This window comes from Symphalangus syndactylus, chromosome 6 (genome assembly GCF_028878055.3).
Source record: "Symphalangus syndactylus isolate Jambi chromosome 6, NHGRI_mSymSyn1-v2.1_pri, whole genome shotgun sequence".
Classification (NCBI taxonomy): Eukaryota; Metazoa; Chordata; class Mammalia; order Primates; family Hylobatidae; genus Symphalangus; species Symphalangus syndactylus.
Genome location: NC_072428.2, coordinates 92,914,214 through 92,928,576, shown reverse-complemented (window position 1 = coordinate 92,928,576; position 14,363 = coordinate 92,914,214). Strand labels below are relative to the sequence as shown.

Sequence of the window (14,363 nt, the reverse complement as noted above, 5' to 3'; positions counted from 1 at the left end):
TTAAAAAAATAAAGGGAACTTTCTGATATATTTGTATCTGGAGCCCAAAACCTTCAATTCTAGAGAACTAGTAGAGAAAGTCTTAGTGGCCTTCAGAGCCCCAAATCACAGTATGAAATTCCTGGAAGGCCTTCTTTAGCAGTTGCTAGAAGCTTAAACTCGGACAGTCCCTACTGCTTAGGCATTCTAGGAGATCTGTGTTGCTAAAAAATAAAAGTCTTATCAGAGTTCTTCTCTCTAGCTCATGGAAAGGTTCAAGCCTTTCTGATGTGGAGCTGTTGACTTTTATTATCAGTATGAACAAATGTTATTTAACAATTATTATTTGCCACGTACTGTGCTAAATCCTATTTTACAGATATTATAGAATCCTCACAAATACACTTTATCATCAAAATGGATAAGGAAACTGGTTTAAACAGGTTAAATAATGTGTCCACAGCCACACAAATAAGGAGAGCCATACTTTGTACCTAGGTCTTAAATCATACTGTGCTGCTCTTTGCCTTTATATTACATTCTCAAGCTTTTAAAAATCTCTGACATTCAAGGGATGTGGTCAGTAAGGGTAGACACGTGCTCTGTTGTGCCCAATTTATGTCTGATGCACAATAAGAGAGTCTGTGGATTATGAGCAATCCTTGGTGGTGGCTCCAACATTCCCTTTTTTTGCCTACTCAAGAGATTCGAAGGAAATGTGAGCTAAGGCATACAATGTTACTACAGGGCTAACCCTGAATCCCTTTTAATTTATAAAAAACAAAAATCACTAACAAACTTCAGTACAGTGTTATTATTAACCATCTAATGTGAAATGTTACAACTGTGACATATCATGTTTGAAAATCACTGTTCTATACTGATCCAAAGAAACCTCTCTCACCAGGTTAAATGAGTAATGATGACTAACCATTGCAGCAGATTGGTTCAATTCCCAAATCATTTCATACAGGGTCTCACAGTCACTTAGGCCAAAGCAGAATGGAATGCAGTCAAAGAATTCCATATGTGCTCTATGGAATTTAGAACACACAGTAGTTCCTAAGAATACATGTTCTTTTCAATATTTCCTAGCTCCCATGTGCTGATCATACTATAGCATCAAGCTATTAAGAGAGAAAGGGGAGGGGCAGGAGAGAGAGAGAGAGGTTTCTCCCAGAAATATAGTTTCTACATTTTTAACTTTCCTGATACCATTCAAAATACATGTGTAAGAGCTTCTGCACAGCAAAAGAAACAATCAACAGAGTAAACATAATGGGAGAAAAATATTCGCAAGTTATGCGCCCGACAAAGGTCTAATATCCAGAATCTAGAACTTAAACAAATCAACAAGCAAAAACCAAATAACCCCATTAAAAAGTGGGCAAAAACATGAACGGACACCTCTCAAAAGAAGACATACAAGTGGCCAATAAACATATGAAAAAATGCTCAACATCATTAATCATCAGAGAAATGCAAAATTACCATCACAATGAAGTATCATCTTGCACCAATCAGAATGGCTATTATTAAAAAGTCAAAAAATAACAGATGCTGGTGAGGATGTGGAAAAAAAGGGAATGCTTTTACACTGTGATGGGAATGTAAATTAGGTCAGCCAAAATGGAAAGCAGTATAAAAACTTCTCAGAGAACTAAAATAGAATTACCATTTCATCCAGTAATCCCACTACTGGGTATCTACTCAAAGGAAAAGAAATAATTCTATCAAAAAGACACCTGCAGTTGTATGTTTATTGCAGCATCATTCACAATAGCAAAGTCTTGGGATCAACCTAAGTGCCTGTCAGTGGTGGATAGGATAAAGAAAATGTGGTACATTCAGACCATGGGGTCGTACATTCAGACCATGGGATGCTACACAGTCATAAAAAATAATGAAATCATGTCCTTTGCAGCAACATGGATGCAGCTGGAGGCCATTATCCTAAGTGAATTAACAGAGAAACAGAAAACCAAATACTGCATGTTCTCACTTAAAAGTGGGAGCTGGCTGGGCGCGGTGGCTCACGCTTGTAATCCCAGCACTTTGGGAGGCCAAGGCGGGCGGATGACGAGGTCAGGAGATCGAGACCATCCTGGCTAACACGGTGAAACCCGTCTCTACTAAAAATACGAAAAATTAGCCAGGCATGGTGGCGGGCACCTGTAGTCCCAGCTACTCGGGAGGCTGAGGCAGGAGAATGGCACAAACCCGGGAGGCGGAGCTTGCAGTGAGCCGAGATCGCGCCACTGCACTCCAGCCTGGGCGACAGAGCGAGACTCCATCTCAAAAAAAAAAAAAAAAAAAAAAATGGGAGCTAACCACTTGGACGTAAAGATGGAAACAATAAACACCGGGAACTCCAAATGTGGGGAGGCAGGGAGGATGGCGAGGGTTAACAAAGTACCTACTGGGCATTATGTTCACTATTTGGCTGATGGGTTCCATAGCAGCCCAAACCCCAGCATTATGTAATATACCCACGTAACAAACCTGCACATGTACACCCTGAATCTAATTTTTTTTTTTAAAAAGGTGCATGTGTGCAAACACACAGCTACATAGGATGCTATGATAAAGAACTCAGAAAAACCTTCTGGCAGTCACTTGCCAATCTCTTCTCTTGGCAAGGTCCTGGGTCTTAGGATAGTCAGCCCGTGTGAGGATGCCAAAGGTGGTGAGGACAGCTAGTCATGGCTAAGGATTTTCTGAAGGGCAGGAAAGAAGTGGAATAGGGAATAGTCTATACTAGTATCCATAGCTCTCTAAAAATAATCCTGGATTTGCTCCAGGACAGATTCATATTTTCTGTTTTTCCCTAGGACCACCCTTGCTGTGAAAGCACTTCAGACTAAAACAGGCCCTAAAGACACACCAGGAGGAGAAAGCCTTAACCTCCCAGAACTTGAGTCTGGAAGGAGAGTGGGTCTGAGATCTGATCCTTTGCTCCCCTCCAGTCAGTAAGCATCACTTCCAATAGTCAGGGGACCCACTGATGTTTGGTTTCACTAAAGCTGTCTGTGGGTGGACTGGAGAGCAGAGCTAGGGTAAGGGGGACAGGGATTAAGGAATGAGTACATTAAAGAAATGCATATACCGGTGGGCACTTCACCCATGGCTGGGGTTCACCATGCAGCTCATTTCGATTCTGTCCCATTACACTGCATTAAATGAGTAGTCTCCCTGTTCACTCACTGTTTTACTTATCTTATGTTAAGGACTCAGCATTCTCACTTTCCTTTTTCTTGTTATTTTCTCAAATCCCCACTATTTGCTAATTGTTTTATATCACAATTATCATCTAATTTACCCTGGCTTGTAGCTGACTGAGCAATCATAGGACTCAATATTTACACTTTCCCAGGCTTATCATTAGTAGTACTAATATCCTCTTACCAGTTATCTAGAACCGTCAAAACTGTTGCTCTTCTGACATTAAAGGGTAAGATGTAACTTGGTGAATTAGGATTTGCAAATCTTTTACTCCCTAAAACAAGCATTTCCTTTTCCTATAGGTCAAGATCATTGTTGCCTCTAACTGTGCTACTCTTGTACTACAGTCAACATCAGTGGCATTGAATGATTATGAACAACTGTGAACTGCAGTGTGTGTCCAGAACTCTAGTGTTTGGGAGGCAGGGGGCAGGAGGGTGTTGGAAATAGGAATGTAAGAATGCCCCTTCTAGACCAGCAAACCAGCAGAAGCCAAGAGGGTTAAAGGACTTCCCTTCTTGGTGTAAGCTGCTGAAATCTCTAGTTTGAGCTATTCATGATGAGTTTCAGGGAGATGTAAAGAAATGTAATAAACTCTTAAGTAACTTACTACCTTCTTAAACAAAAGGAAAATAACAAAGTTTAAAATTATAAATAATTAATGCCCTGAAGCTATGTAATAGAAAGAAATTAATTCTATGATCAACTTCCTGTAGATGTTTAGAGGAGGAGAAGACTGGGTTTGAGCCATTTCCAAGGAGGCTCCATTGGTTTGGAGTTTTGAAAAATGGATAATGTTTAGACTGATAGGATGGGTGAAGGGTAACAATGAAGCCTTGCTGTTTAGGACACTGTTTACCCCCATGAAACTGATGGTGCTAATGTTATATGCCTCAACATTTGGTATTATATTTCAGTAAGTCTTAGGGGGAAAAATGTTCAGAAAATGTGTTGAAAGATATGATAATCTCACCTTTATAGAATTGAAAAGGGAGAAATATCATTAGGAGAATAATATGGGAAAAGCAAAAGATATAAACCCACTACTTTTGCATAGTAATGTTCTACTTTGAGGATATATAAAGATTATATAAGAGGTTTAAAATGCAGGCTAGCACCTTAAAGATAAAAAAATTAACAGAATGCAAAACATTATCTTTGACAATAAACTTACCATTTTCAAAACTGAGAATAAATATTTCTCTGAAGAGAATAAACTTGTTTGCCAAGTTTTAGTCCATAGGGATTGGTGGCTCCAAACTAGGAATTAGTATATGATAATTGCTTTTACTCAATTTGTTCTTTAAGTTTGTAGAAGTTTTGTGTGAGAGCAAATAATAAGCTAAAAAGCAATGTGCTTAGAGGCAGAATTAGCAATGCTTTGGTTATCTCCCTGTTGAGTTTGGTTACAATTATTTTAATACATCTAAAGTTTGATTTAACTGAAACAGCATTTTAAACTGGTATCTCTATGTTGTTGTTTTTTTTTTCTTCCTATTTCATATCCTTACCTGAACTCATATGGCCATTCAGCACAAACTTAACTCGAAGTGTATGTTAATGCCAGCTCCCTATCAATGACTCAGTTTCCAGACTTTTGCATTAATAACTCAATGTAACATACAGCAAGAGTGGGGAAGGTAGTGCTTTCATGGGTAAACATCATAGTTACTCATTTCTAATCCTACAGAAGTGGTAAATTACTCAGCTCCTTTTTAGTACTAATCTCGTGATTCAAACCAACTTTCTAGGAAAGGAAATTCTTCCTTCTGTCCTCAAAATGGCTTTGTTTTCAAGTTAGACATACTTTTTTTTCCCGATGCATTCTTTACTTTCTTGTTTCCTGCTAAGAAAGACTGTAACAGTATTTTTTAATCATTTTGGTCATGGACACCTTTGAGTCACAAACCTTCTCATAAAAATGTGTATTATAGACAAAACTGCATGAACTTTCGGGGAGTTTATGGACCTCCCTGAAGTTCATCCATGTAGTCAAAAGGGATCTGTGAACTCTGGGTTAAGAGCTCCTGGCCTGGTGCATGGTCAGCCTTCACAGGTAGGCTGGTTAGGTTACTCCCTCATCAGAGAAACTAGAAACACCAAGGAAGGGGCTTACTTAAAGCAGTATAAATAAATAGAGGCCTCAGTGTTTCTCTTGCATGGCCATGTGTAGTTTCCTTAGCCATTCACTGTATCTGTTAATTTCTGAACTGGCTGAATCAGAGCTACTGAGGCTTTGGGACCCTGTTTATTTGTACACTTACCCATATCCTCACTCTGAGCAAGGCAAGAGAGGTCTCATGTGAATTCAAATTGTGACAGTGAATTCTCTAACTCCAAATTTGGTTGAGTTTAAGAATTTTGCACTAGGGATTACTTCTGCTAATGCTAAGCACTGTTATTACAGGAAGGCAGCTCAAAGAATGTCATCTAAAGTTCAGCAGCAGGAATACAACTCTAATGACCCTCCACGTTGGTTTGGCTATGATAGGGAAGGAAACCCTGTTACAGAGCTTGACAACATAACATCATCTAAAGGAGCCTTAGAATTAACAGTGGAAAAGTCAACATACAACAGTGAAGACCAAGCAGCGTGACCTTCAGCCTCAAGCGGGAAGAACAAAAAATCAAGAACTTGGCAAGCTTCCTCCATTTGTTGCAAGTATGTTTACTAGCTGAATCTCAATAACAATGTAAACAAGCAACAAACCATCTTCTGATTCTTATTCCAACTACAAATATTTCCAAACACATCAGTAGTTCTTCTGTCTAAATAATCATGATTTAAAAAAGAAGCCAGGCCAGGAGCGGTGGCTCACACGTGTAATCCTAGCACTTTGGGAGGCCGAGGCGGGTGGATCATAGGTCAGGAGTTCAAGACCAGCCTGGCCAACATGGTGAAACCCCATCTCTACTAAAAATACAAAAATTAGCCGGGTGTGGTGGCGGGCGCCTGTAATCCCAGCTACTCAGGAGGCTGAGGCAGGGGACTCACTTGAACCTGAGAGGCAGAGGTTGCAGTGAGCCTAGATCATGCCACTGCACTCCAGCCTCCACGACAGAGCAAGACTCCGTCTCAAAAAAAAAAAAAAAAAGAAGCCAAATCAAGTACTGACTACACAAAATTTCTGCCTAAATTAAATCAAACCAATAGTTTTGATGAGATTATAAAATCTACAGTTATATGAAACAACCCTGAGAGATGAGACTTTTTTGACAATTAAGTAATTTTTCTTTAGAAAGGAAAAAGAAATCAGAGATGGGCATATGTCAAACTAAGAGTTTGAGCCAGGGCAATAACTTTAAGGATGTGTGACGCTTTTTAAGGCTTTATAAAGAATACAGACGTATATTAATATTTTCAAAGGAAATGTGGCTTTCCTGTGGTTTCCAGACATTTAACAACAAAAAAGAACTAAATGCCGCCAATTAACTCTGAACTTTTCTCAACATTTAACTTAGGGGCAAATTAAATAGAAACAAGAACTATCTGAATAGGAAGAATGTCCCTGCAATGTCTCAGATAGATATCTCTTTAATCAAATTTGCACAGTGGAGGAATTCTTAAACTATGCTATGCCAAAAAAAGATGCTCCCTCAATTTTATGCTAGGAAGTATGGGTTATTAATTGCGTATCTACATATTAGTTTTTAATAAGCTTTAATCCGTGGGTTTTAGTATATGTGCTGCCGAAGCGAAGCGAGCACATCTGTGGGTTTTTACTGTTATTTGATATTATGTAACACTGATGTTGACGCAGTCCAAGAGAAAGCACAACTCTGTTCTGACTGCTGCAAACAAGCTGGGTCAGCAATATCGGATCAGCCTTTTAACCTTTCTATTTCCTCAATTACTTATCTCTCACGTGGAGTTAATTCTCTTTTTGTATCCCACAAGTTTCAAATAAGGATTAAAAACTTAAGATAAAGCATCGTTATTTTGAAAAGTTTTAAAAAGATTGTACAAAGTATTATTATAGGCTATCTTGTATTAGCTAAATGCTTTTAGTAATTCTCCCCCACTGAGGTTGACTTGCAAAGTTTTTGAAATAAGGTAATATTACTTAGCTGTGGAAAGGTTCCTAAGAGTGGGCACACAGGCAACAGAATCATTTGAGTGGGAAGTTTTAGAACAATAGCCAAGAGACATAAGATGACATAAGAGTATGATTTTAACCTAAATTTGGAAATTTCTGGCAGCTGCATTAAAGATGTTTTCAAAAATCTGATCCCTAAGTGCTTCATGCACACAACTGTTGGAACTTATAAAAGAGGCAGCTGCTTTCTAAAGGAATGACACCTGCACTGAGAAGACCCCGGTAAGAAACACACCCTGTTATGTTCTCCAGAAACCTAGCAGGTTGCTTTACATTCAGAGCTTGCTCCAAAGCTCTTTGAGTAACATCTTCTCTTAAACAAGAACAGAAGACACATTCATTCATTCTGGGGAGACAAATTTTACAGTTACATAAATGAAGAAAAGGAGTAGAAAAAGTGAGCTATGAAAGGAGACCAAGAAGCTAGGTATACAGGTAGAGAAATCTTTTAAGTTTTCAATGCAAACTACTCAAAATATCAAAGATATTAGTTAGGTCTTTAGCCCTTAAGCATTTCATATTCATAGGTCTGTGTCCAAGAGAGTAAAATATGGCAGCTTTATCTTTTTGTCTGGGACTTAACAATGTGATCCAAATATTTACAATTCCATTAATAGCTTTAAATATAGTTGACTGCTGTTATGCTTATGACTTTTCTGGCTGTAGTTGGCTAATTTATTTTTAGTCATGAAAATGTTTATATAATTGCATGAGGGTGAAAAAAAGATTATCAGAATTGCCTCACTGCCACACAGTTTCCTCTACTTAATATAACACACTACAACCATACCAAATATACCAATGTGTGAGTATCTTTCAGACTTGTATACATTCTGATTTCATGAAGGGTGAACCAAAAGGAGACTCTGAGATATCCTACAAAGCTGACTTTTGTTTCATAAATAAGAAGTTAAAAACAGAACTCTAAAGAAATGGTACATTAAGGAAAAGGAGGCTGAGCACAGTGGTTCATGCCTATAATCGCAGCACTTTGGGAGGCCAAGGCAGAAGGACAACTGGAGGCCAGGAGTTTGAGACCTGATGAACATAGTAAGACCCATCTCTATAAAAAATTAAAAAATTAGAGCATGCATGGTGGCGCCTGCCTGTAATCCCAGCAACTCAGGAGGCTGAGGCAGGAGGATGCCTGAGGCCAGGAGTTTAAGGCTTCAGTGAGCTATGATCATGCCACTGTACTCCAGCCTGGGCAACAGAGTGAGACCTCGTCTGAAAAAAAGAAAAAGATCATCATAAATAGTAATATTTGGAAAGGTTTATTAAAAATTAGTGTTTAAGAATGGACTTCTCCTGGCCCGGTGCAGTGGCTCACACCTGTAATCCCAGAACTTTGGGAGGCTGAGGCAGGCAGATCACATGAGGCCAGGAGTTCAAGACCAGCCTGGCCAACATGGTGAAACCCATCTCTAGTAAAAATACAAAAATTAGCTGGGCATGGTGGCGTGCACCTGTAATGCTAGCTACTCTGGTGGCTGAGGCATGGGAATCGCTTGAACCTCAGAGGCAGAGGTTGCAGTGAGCCAAGATTGTGCCACTGCACTCCAGCCTGAGTGGCAGAGCAAGACCCTGTCTCAAAAAAAAAAAAAAAATCTTAATCATAAGAAATATAATCCAAGCGATTTAGGCCATTCTTGTTTGGCTATAAAGGAATACCTGAGGCTGGGCGATTTATAAAGAAAAGAGGTTTAATTGACTCACAAGGTTTAATTGGTTCTGCAGGCTATGCAAGCATCGCACGGGCATCTGCTTGGCTTCTAGGGAGGCCTTAGGGAGCTTTTACTCATGGCAGAAGGCAAAGTGGGAGCAGGCACATCACATGGCAACAGCAGGAGCAAGAGAGAGAGGGGGAAGATACCCACACTTTTAAAAGGTCGGATCTTGCAATAACTCACTATCATGAGGACAGAACCAAGAAGGTGGTGGTAACAATTAATGAGAAATCTGCCCACATGATCCAGTCAGGCCCCACCTCCAACACTGGGGATTACATTTCATCATGAGATTTTGGGGGACAGATATCCAAACTACATCACCAAGAGATAGGTCTGGTCTTATAGTATAGTTATAGTATTATATAACTTGTTTATTTTAATTAATTTTTTTGAGATGGAGTCTCACTCTGTTGCCCAGGCTGGAGTGCAGTGGTGTGATCTCGGCTCACTGCAACCTCTGCCTCCCAGGTTCAAGCGATTCTCCTGCCTCAGCCTCCCAAATAGCTGGGATTACAGGGATGAGCCACCATACCCAGCTAATTTTTTTTTTTTTGTATTTTTTGTAGAGATGAGGTTTTACCATGTTAGCCAGGCTGGTCTCGAACTCCTGACTTCAAGTGATCCATCCACCTTGGCCTCCCAAACTGCTGGGATTACAGTCATGAGCCACTTTGCCTGGCCAGTATTATATAATTTAAATGTTCCAGGAATAGACGTTTGAAAGAAATGGAATTCATAAAATATCTTTATACAGTATACCTTTATAAAAATCTATCTTCATACATCAGGCTATAAAATAGCTGTTTCTTTCTTCCTAATTAGCTATATCTTAAATTACACAAAAGATATTAAGAATCAGTAGCAACTGCTTCACATATGTGCTTTTTATTTACAGCTGAAATTTACATTGATGCCATAAAAGGTACTAAGTAGAAAACCTGTCATGTGAGAGCTACATTATAAAGAATTCTAAGCTAATTGTCCCCGCATGATGGATGCCTTTGTATAATCTCCTTCCCTTGAGTGGGAGTGAAAACTGAATGTGATGGGCCATCACTCCTATGAATGTTACATTATATGGCAAAACAAAGGTTATCCTGGGTGGGCCTGACCTAGTCAAGTGAGCCCTTTAAAAGTATATATTCTTCCAGCTGGCTGCAGAAGAAGTCAGATATTCAAAGCATGAGAAGAACTCAGTGCATCACTGCTGGCTTGAAGATGGAGGGGCAACATGAGAATGCATGTGGGTGGCCTCTAGAAGCTTAGAGTGATTGCTGGCTGACAGCCAGCAAGAAAATGGAGACCTCAGTCATCCAGTCACAAGGAACTGGATTTTCCCAATAATCTGAATGAAGTTGGAAGTAGATTTCTTCCCAGAGATTCCAGATGAGAACTCAGCCTGGCCAAAATCTTGATTCTAGCCTTGTAATTCCCTGAGCAGAGAACCTAGACATACTGGGCTCTTGGCCTATGCAACTGTGAGCTGTAAATGAGTATTATTTTATGCTGCTAAATTTGTAGTAATTTTTTACAGAGCAGTAGAAAATGAATACAATAGCAAAGTACAAATTTTGAAAAAGCCTCCCAAAACAGTTCACCAGTATTCATTCTCAATTTGTTGTTTTCAACCTTTATATGAATGGTGGGATTTACATTTTTGTAGTCACAGATCTGCAAATCATTGTTAAAAATCATAAATACAACTCAAATCAGTCTTAGTCCTGCAGTTTCAGGGACTGAAACCAGCTTTGCCTTCTAAAACTTACAGTGCCTTTTGGGGCATCAGCCTTAATCCATTTTTCTTGTTTGCTTGCTTGATTCATGAGTCCTAAAATACAAAATTGCATAAAATTATATCAAGGGCATTAATTGACCACATAGATCCTAGCAACACATCTCTAAAACTGAAAAACACCTTAGAACATCAAGAATCTTGGTAAAAATAGTCTGAACTGGGAAGGAGTTGCAAAGAGGTTATCTGGGCTTGCTCCTCTCCATTCATTTTCTCAGAACAACCCTGAGAGGGAGGCTACTCTGTGTTTTGTTTTGTTTGAGACAGAGTGTCGCTCTGTTGCCCAGGCTGGAGTACAGTGGCACAATCTCGGCTCACTGCAGCCTCCGCCTCCTGGGTTCAAGAGATTCTCCGGCCTCAGACTCCTGAGTAGCTGGGACTACAGGCACGCGCCACCATGCCTGGCTAATTTTTTTGTATTTTCAGTAGAGATGAGGTTTCACCATGTTGGCCAGGCTGGTCTTGAACTCCACACCTCAGGTGATCCACCCACCTTGGCCTCCCAAAGTGCTGGGATTACAGGCATGAGCCACCAAGCCCGACCTCTGTTTTTTATTTGTACAGGATGAGTATCCCTTATCTAAAATGCTTGGGACCAGAATTGTTTCAAATTTCAGATTTTTTTTTTTTTTTTTTTTTTGGACTATTGGAGAAGACATACTAGTTGAGCATCCCTAATCTGAAGATCTGACATCCAAATTACTCCAATGAGCATTTCCTTGTTTCATATTTTGGAGCATTTCAGATTTTGGATTTGGAATGCTCAACATATATTATTTTTAAATGCAGTCTTTAAAAAGAGTTTTACTGGAGTATTACTGACAAGATAAACTACATGTACTTAAAGTATACAATGTAGTAAGTTTTGACATAGGTAAAAATCTGTGAACCATATTTCCTTAATCAAGATAGTGAACATATTCATCATTCCCCAAAATTTCTTTGTATTCAAGTGCAGTCTTTCCCTCATGCCCCTCCCTTCCTGTCACCCTCCGACCCCCACCCCCTTCAATCAGCTTTGTGGCACTATGGATTAGTTGCTTTTTCTAAAATCTTATATAAATGGTATAAATGGAAGTGTACAGTTATGTACTCTTTTTAAAAAAATCTGTCTTCTTTCATTCAGCATAATTATTTTGAGGTTCATCCACAGTGGACCATGTATATAGGTAGTTTCCTCAATGCTTGCTCATTAGTACTTTGCTGACTGTTCATGGCACCCTCTGCAATCCCCTCTGTGCAGCTTGCTCCCCTCTGGAACTCTTTCTTATGAACTCTGGGCAGCCCTGTCTCCCCAGAAGCTCCGCTCAGAAGCTCAGTCTCCTCCACTCAGGGAGTCTGCTGAGCTCTGCCTGTGCGACCTCTCCCTGCCCTGCAGCCTGGAAACTCTTTCAAGGTCATAGGCTGTGGCAATCACAAAGCTCCCCTCGTTTGTTCCTCAGATCTATTCTTCTAGTTCTACGTTTTCTTTACAAATCAAGGTTACAAAGGCGTTATATCTCCTCTGGGGTTCCACTGCAGTTCTGGATTTAACAAACCAGTCAAATTGAGACAGAACAGGGACCGCTTGTAGGGGCCTGTGGACTCTTCTCAAGCACAAAAATTAAAAAAAAAAAACAAAAAAAAACTTGGGTTCATTAAAAAATTCCAGGCACCTACCTAAGTAGCCTTAAAAAGCAAATGAGCAGGCAGGCGAGGTGGCTCAGGCCTGTAATCCCAGAACTTTGGGAGACCAAGACGGGCGGGTCACCTGAGGTCAGGAGTTTGAGACCAGACTGGCCAACATGTTGAAACCCCGTCTCTACTAAAAATACAAAAATTAGCGAAGTGTGGTGCCAGACGCCTGTAATCCCAGCTACTTGGGAGGCTGAGGTAGAAGAATTGCTTGAACCGGGGGAGGGGGAGGCTGCAGTAAGCCGAGATCATGCCATTGCACTCCAGCCTAGGCAACAAGGATGAAACTACGTCTCAGGGGAAAAAAAAAAAAAAAAGCAAATGAGCAACTTAATAAACAACAACAACAAAATAACAGCTTAAGACAATAGCCAAAAAGGTTAAAATAGATGTTTTGTTTTCTATAAGAACCAAAGACAAAATCTGAACATATGTCTCTGAGTTGTTTCTCAAAAACCTGGACCCCCACACCAAACAGATCTGCTGGCACAAGGACTTCAGATAAGGGGAAGCTCAAGACTAAACTCTGACCATTGTACATTTCTCAGGGGCCTGGAGGAGGTCACACCCACGAGCCAGAACTAACATTCTTTTCTGCAGATCCCAAATTTTTAGATAAAGCTTCACTTCCTTAACCAATCAGAAATCAAAAAATCTTTAAATCCACCTATAACCTGCAGCCCCCCTGCTTCTAGATGTCTTGCCTTTTTAGGTCAGACCAATATGTAGCCCCCATGTATCAATTTATGACTTTGCCTATAACCTCTGCCTCCCCACCTTTATTTTATTTTATTTATTTTTAAAATTTTTCCATAGGTTATGGAGGTACAGGTGGTGTTTGGTTGCATGAGTAAGTTCTTTAGTTGTGCTTTGTGAGATTTTGGTGCACCCATCACTTGAGCAGTATACACTGCATCCTGTTTATAGTCTTTTATCCCTCACCCCCCTCCCAACATTCCCCCCAAGTCCCCAAAGTCCATTGTATCACTGTTACGCCTTTGCGTCCTCATAGCTTAGCTCCCACTTATCAGTGAGAGCCTATGATGTTTAGTTTTCCGTTCCTGAGTTACTTCACTTAGAATAATAGTCTCCAATCTCGTTCAGGTCACTGTGAATGCTGTTAATTCATTCCTTTTTATGGCCGAGCAGTATTCCATCATATATATATATTCCACAGTTTCTTTATCCACTTGTTGATTGATGGGTATTTGGGTTGGTTCCTTGATTTTGCAATTGCAAATTGTGCTGCTATAAGCATCCCTGTGCAAGTATCTTTTTTGTACAATGACTTCTTTTCCTCTGGGTAGATACCCAGTAGTGGGACTGCTGGATCAGATAGTAGTTCTACTTTTAGTTCTTTATGGAATCTCTACACTGTTTTCCATGGTGGTTGTACTAGTTTACATTCTCACCAGCAGTGTAGAAGTCTAACCTGATCACCACATCCACACTAACATCTACTGTTTTTTGATTTTTTGATTATGGCCATTCTTGCAGGAGTAACGTGGTATCATATTGTGGTTTTGATTTGCATTTCCCTGATCATTAGTGATGTTGAGCATTTTTTCGTATGTTCATTGGCTATTTGTATATCTTCTTATGAGAATTGTCTATTCATGTCCTTAGCCCACTTTTTGATGGGATTGTTTTTTTCTTACTGATTTGTTTGAGTTTGTCGTAGATTCTGGATATTAGTCCTTTGTCAGATGTATCGATTGTGAAGATTTTCTCCCACTCTGTGGGTTGTCTGTTTACTCTGCTGACTGATCCTTTTGCCATGCAAAAGCTCTTTAGTTTAATTAAGTCCCAGCTATTTATCTTTGTTTTTATTGCATTTGCTTTTGGGTTCTTGGTCATGAAATCCTTGCC

The 14,363-nt window shown here is 39.8% G+C and overlaps 2 protein-coding genes across 21 annotated transcripts in view; one reads left to right on the top strand and one right to left on the bottom strand.

The window, feature by feature from the left end:
- FAM185A (family with sequence similarity 185 member A) overlaps window positions 1-14,363 on the bottom strand; it is an 89,852-nt gene that overhangs the window by 19,981 nt on the left and 55,508 nt on the right. For 5 of the 8 annotated variants that reach the window (XM_055283481.2, XM_063641557.1, XM_063641558.1 and 2 more), the window contains exon 8: window positions 10,795-10,856. In XM_055283481.2, coding sequence (XP_055139456.1) covers window positions 10,795-10,856 — 62 coding nt within the window. Of the gene's footprint in view, window positions 1-9,897; window positions 10,857-14,363 lie in introns of those variants that run through there. The other 3 variants (XM_055283482.2, XM_063641563.1, XM_055283483.2) reach the window with 1 other exon arrangement.
- Window positions 1-14,363, top strand: part of FBXL13 (F-box and leucine rich repeat protein 13) — a 304,098-nt gene that overhangs the window by 273,305 nt on the left and 16,430 nt on the right. For 9 of the 13 annotated variants that reach the window (XR_008658536.2, XR_008658544.2, XR_008658541.2 and 6 more), the window contains one exon: window positions 5,609-5,863. Coding sequence is in view for 1 of the 13 variants with exons in the window: in XM_055283477.2 (XP_055139452.1) it covers window positions 5,609-5,798 (190 nt within the window). In the remaining 12 variants the exon portion in view is untranslated. Of the gene's footprint in view, window positions 1-3,503; window positions 3,725-5,608; window positions 7,817-8,145; window positions 8,457-11,249; window positions 11,427-14,363 lie in introns of those variants that run through there. The other 4 variants (XR_008658537.2, XR_010121388.1, XR_008658538.2 and 1 more) reach the window with 4 other exon arrangements.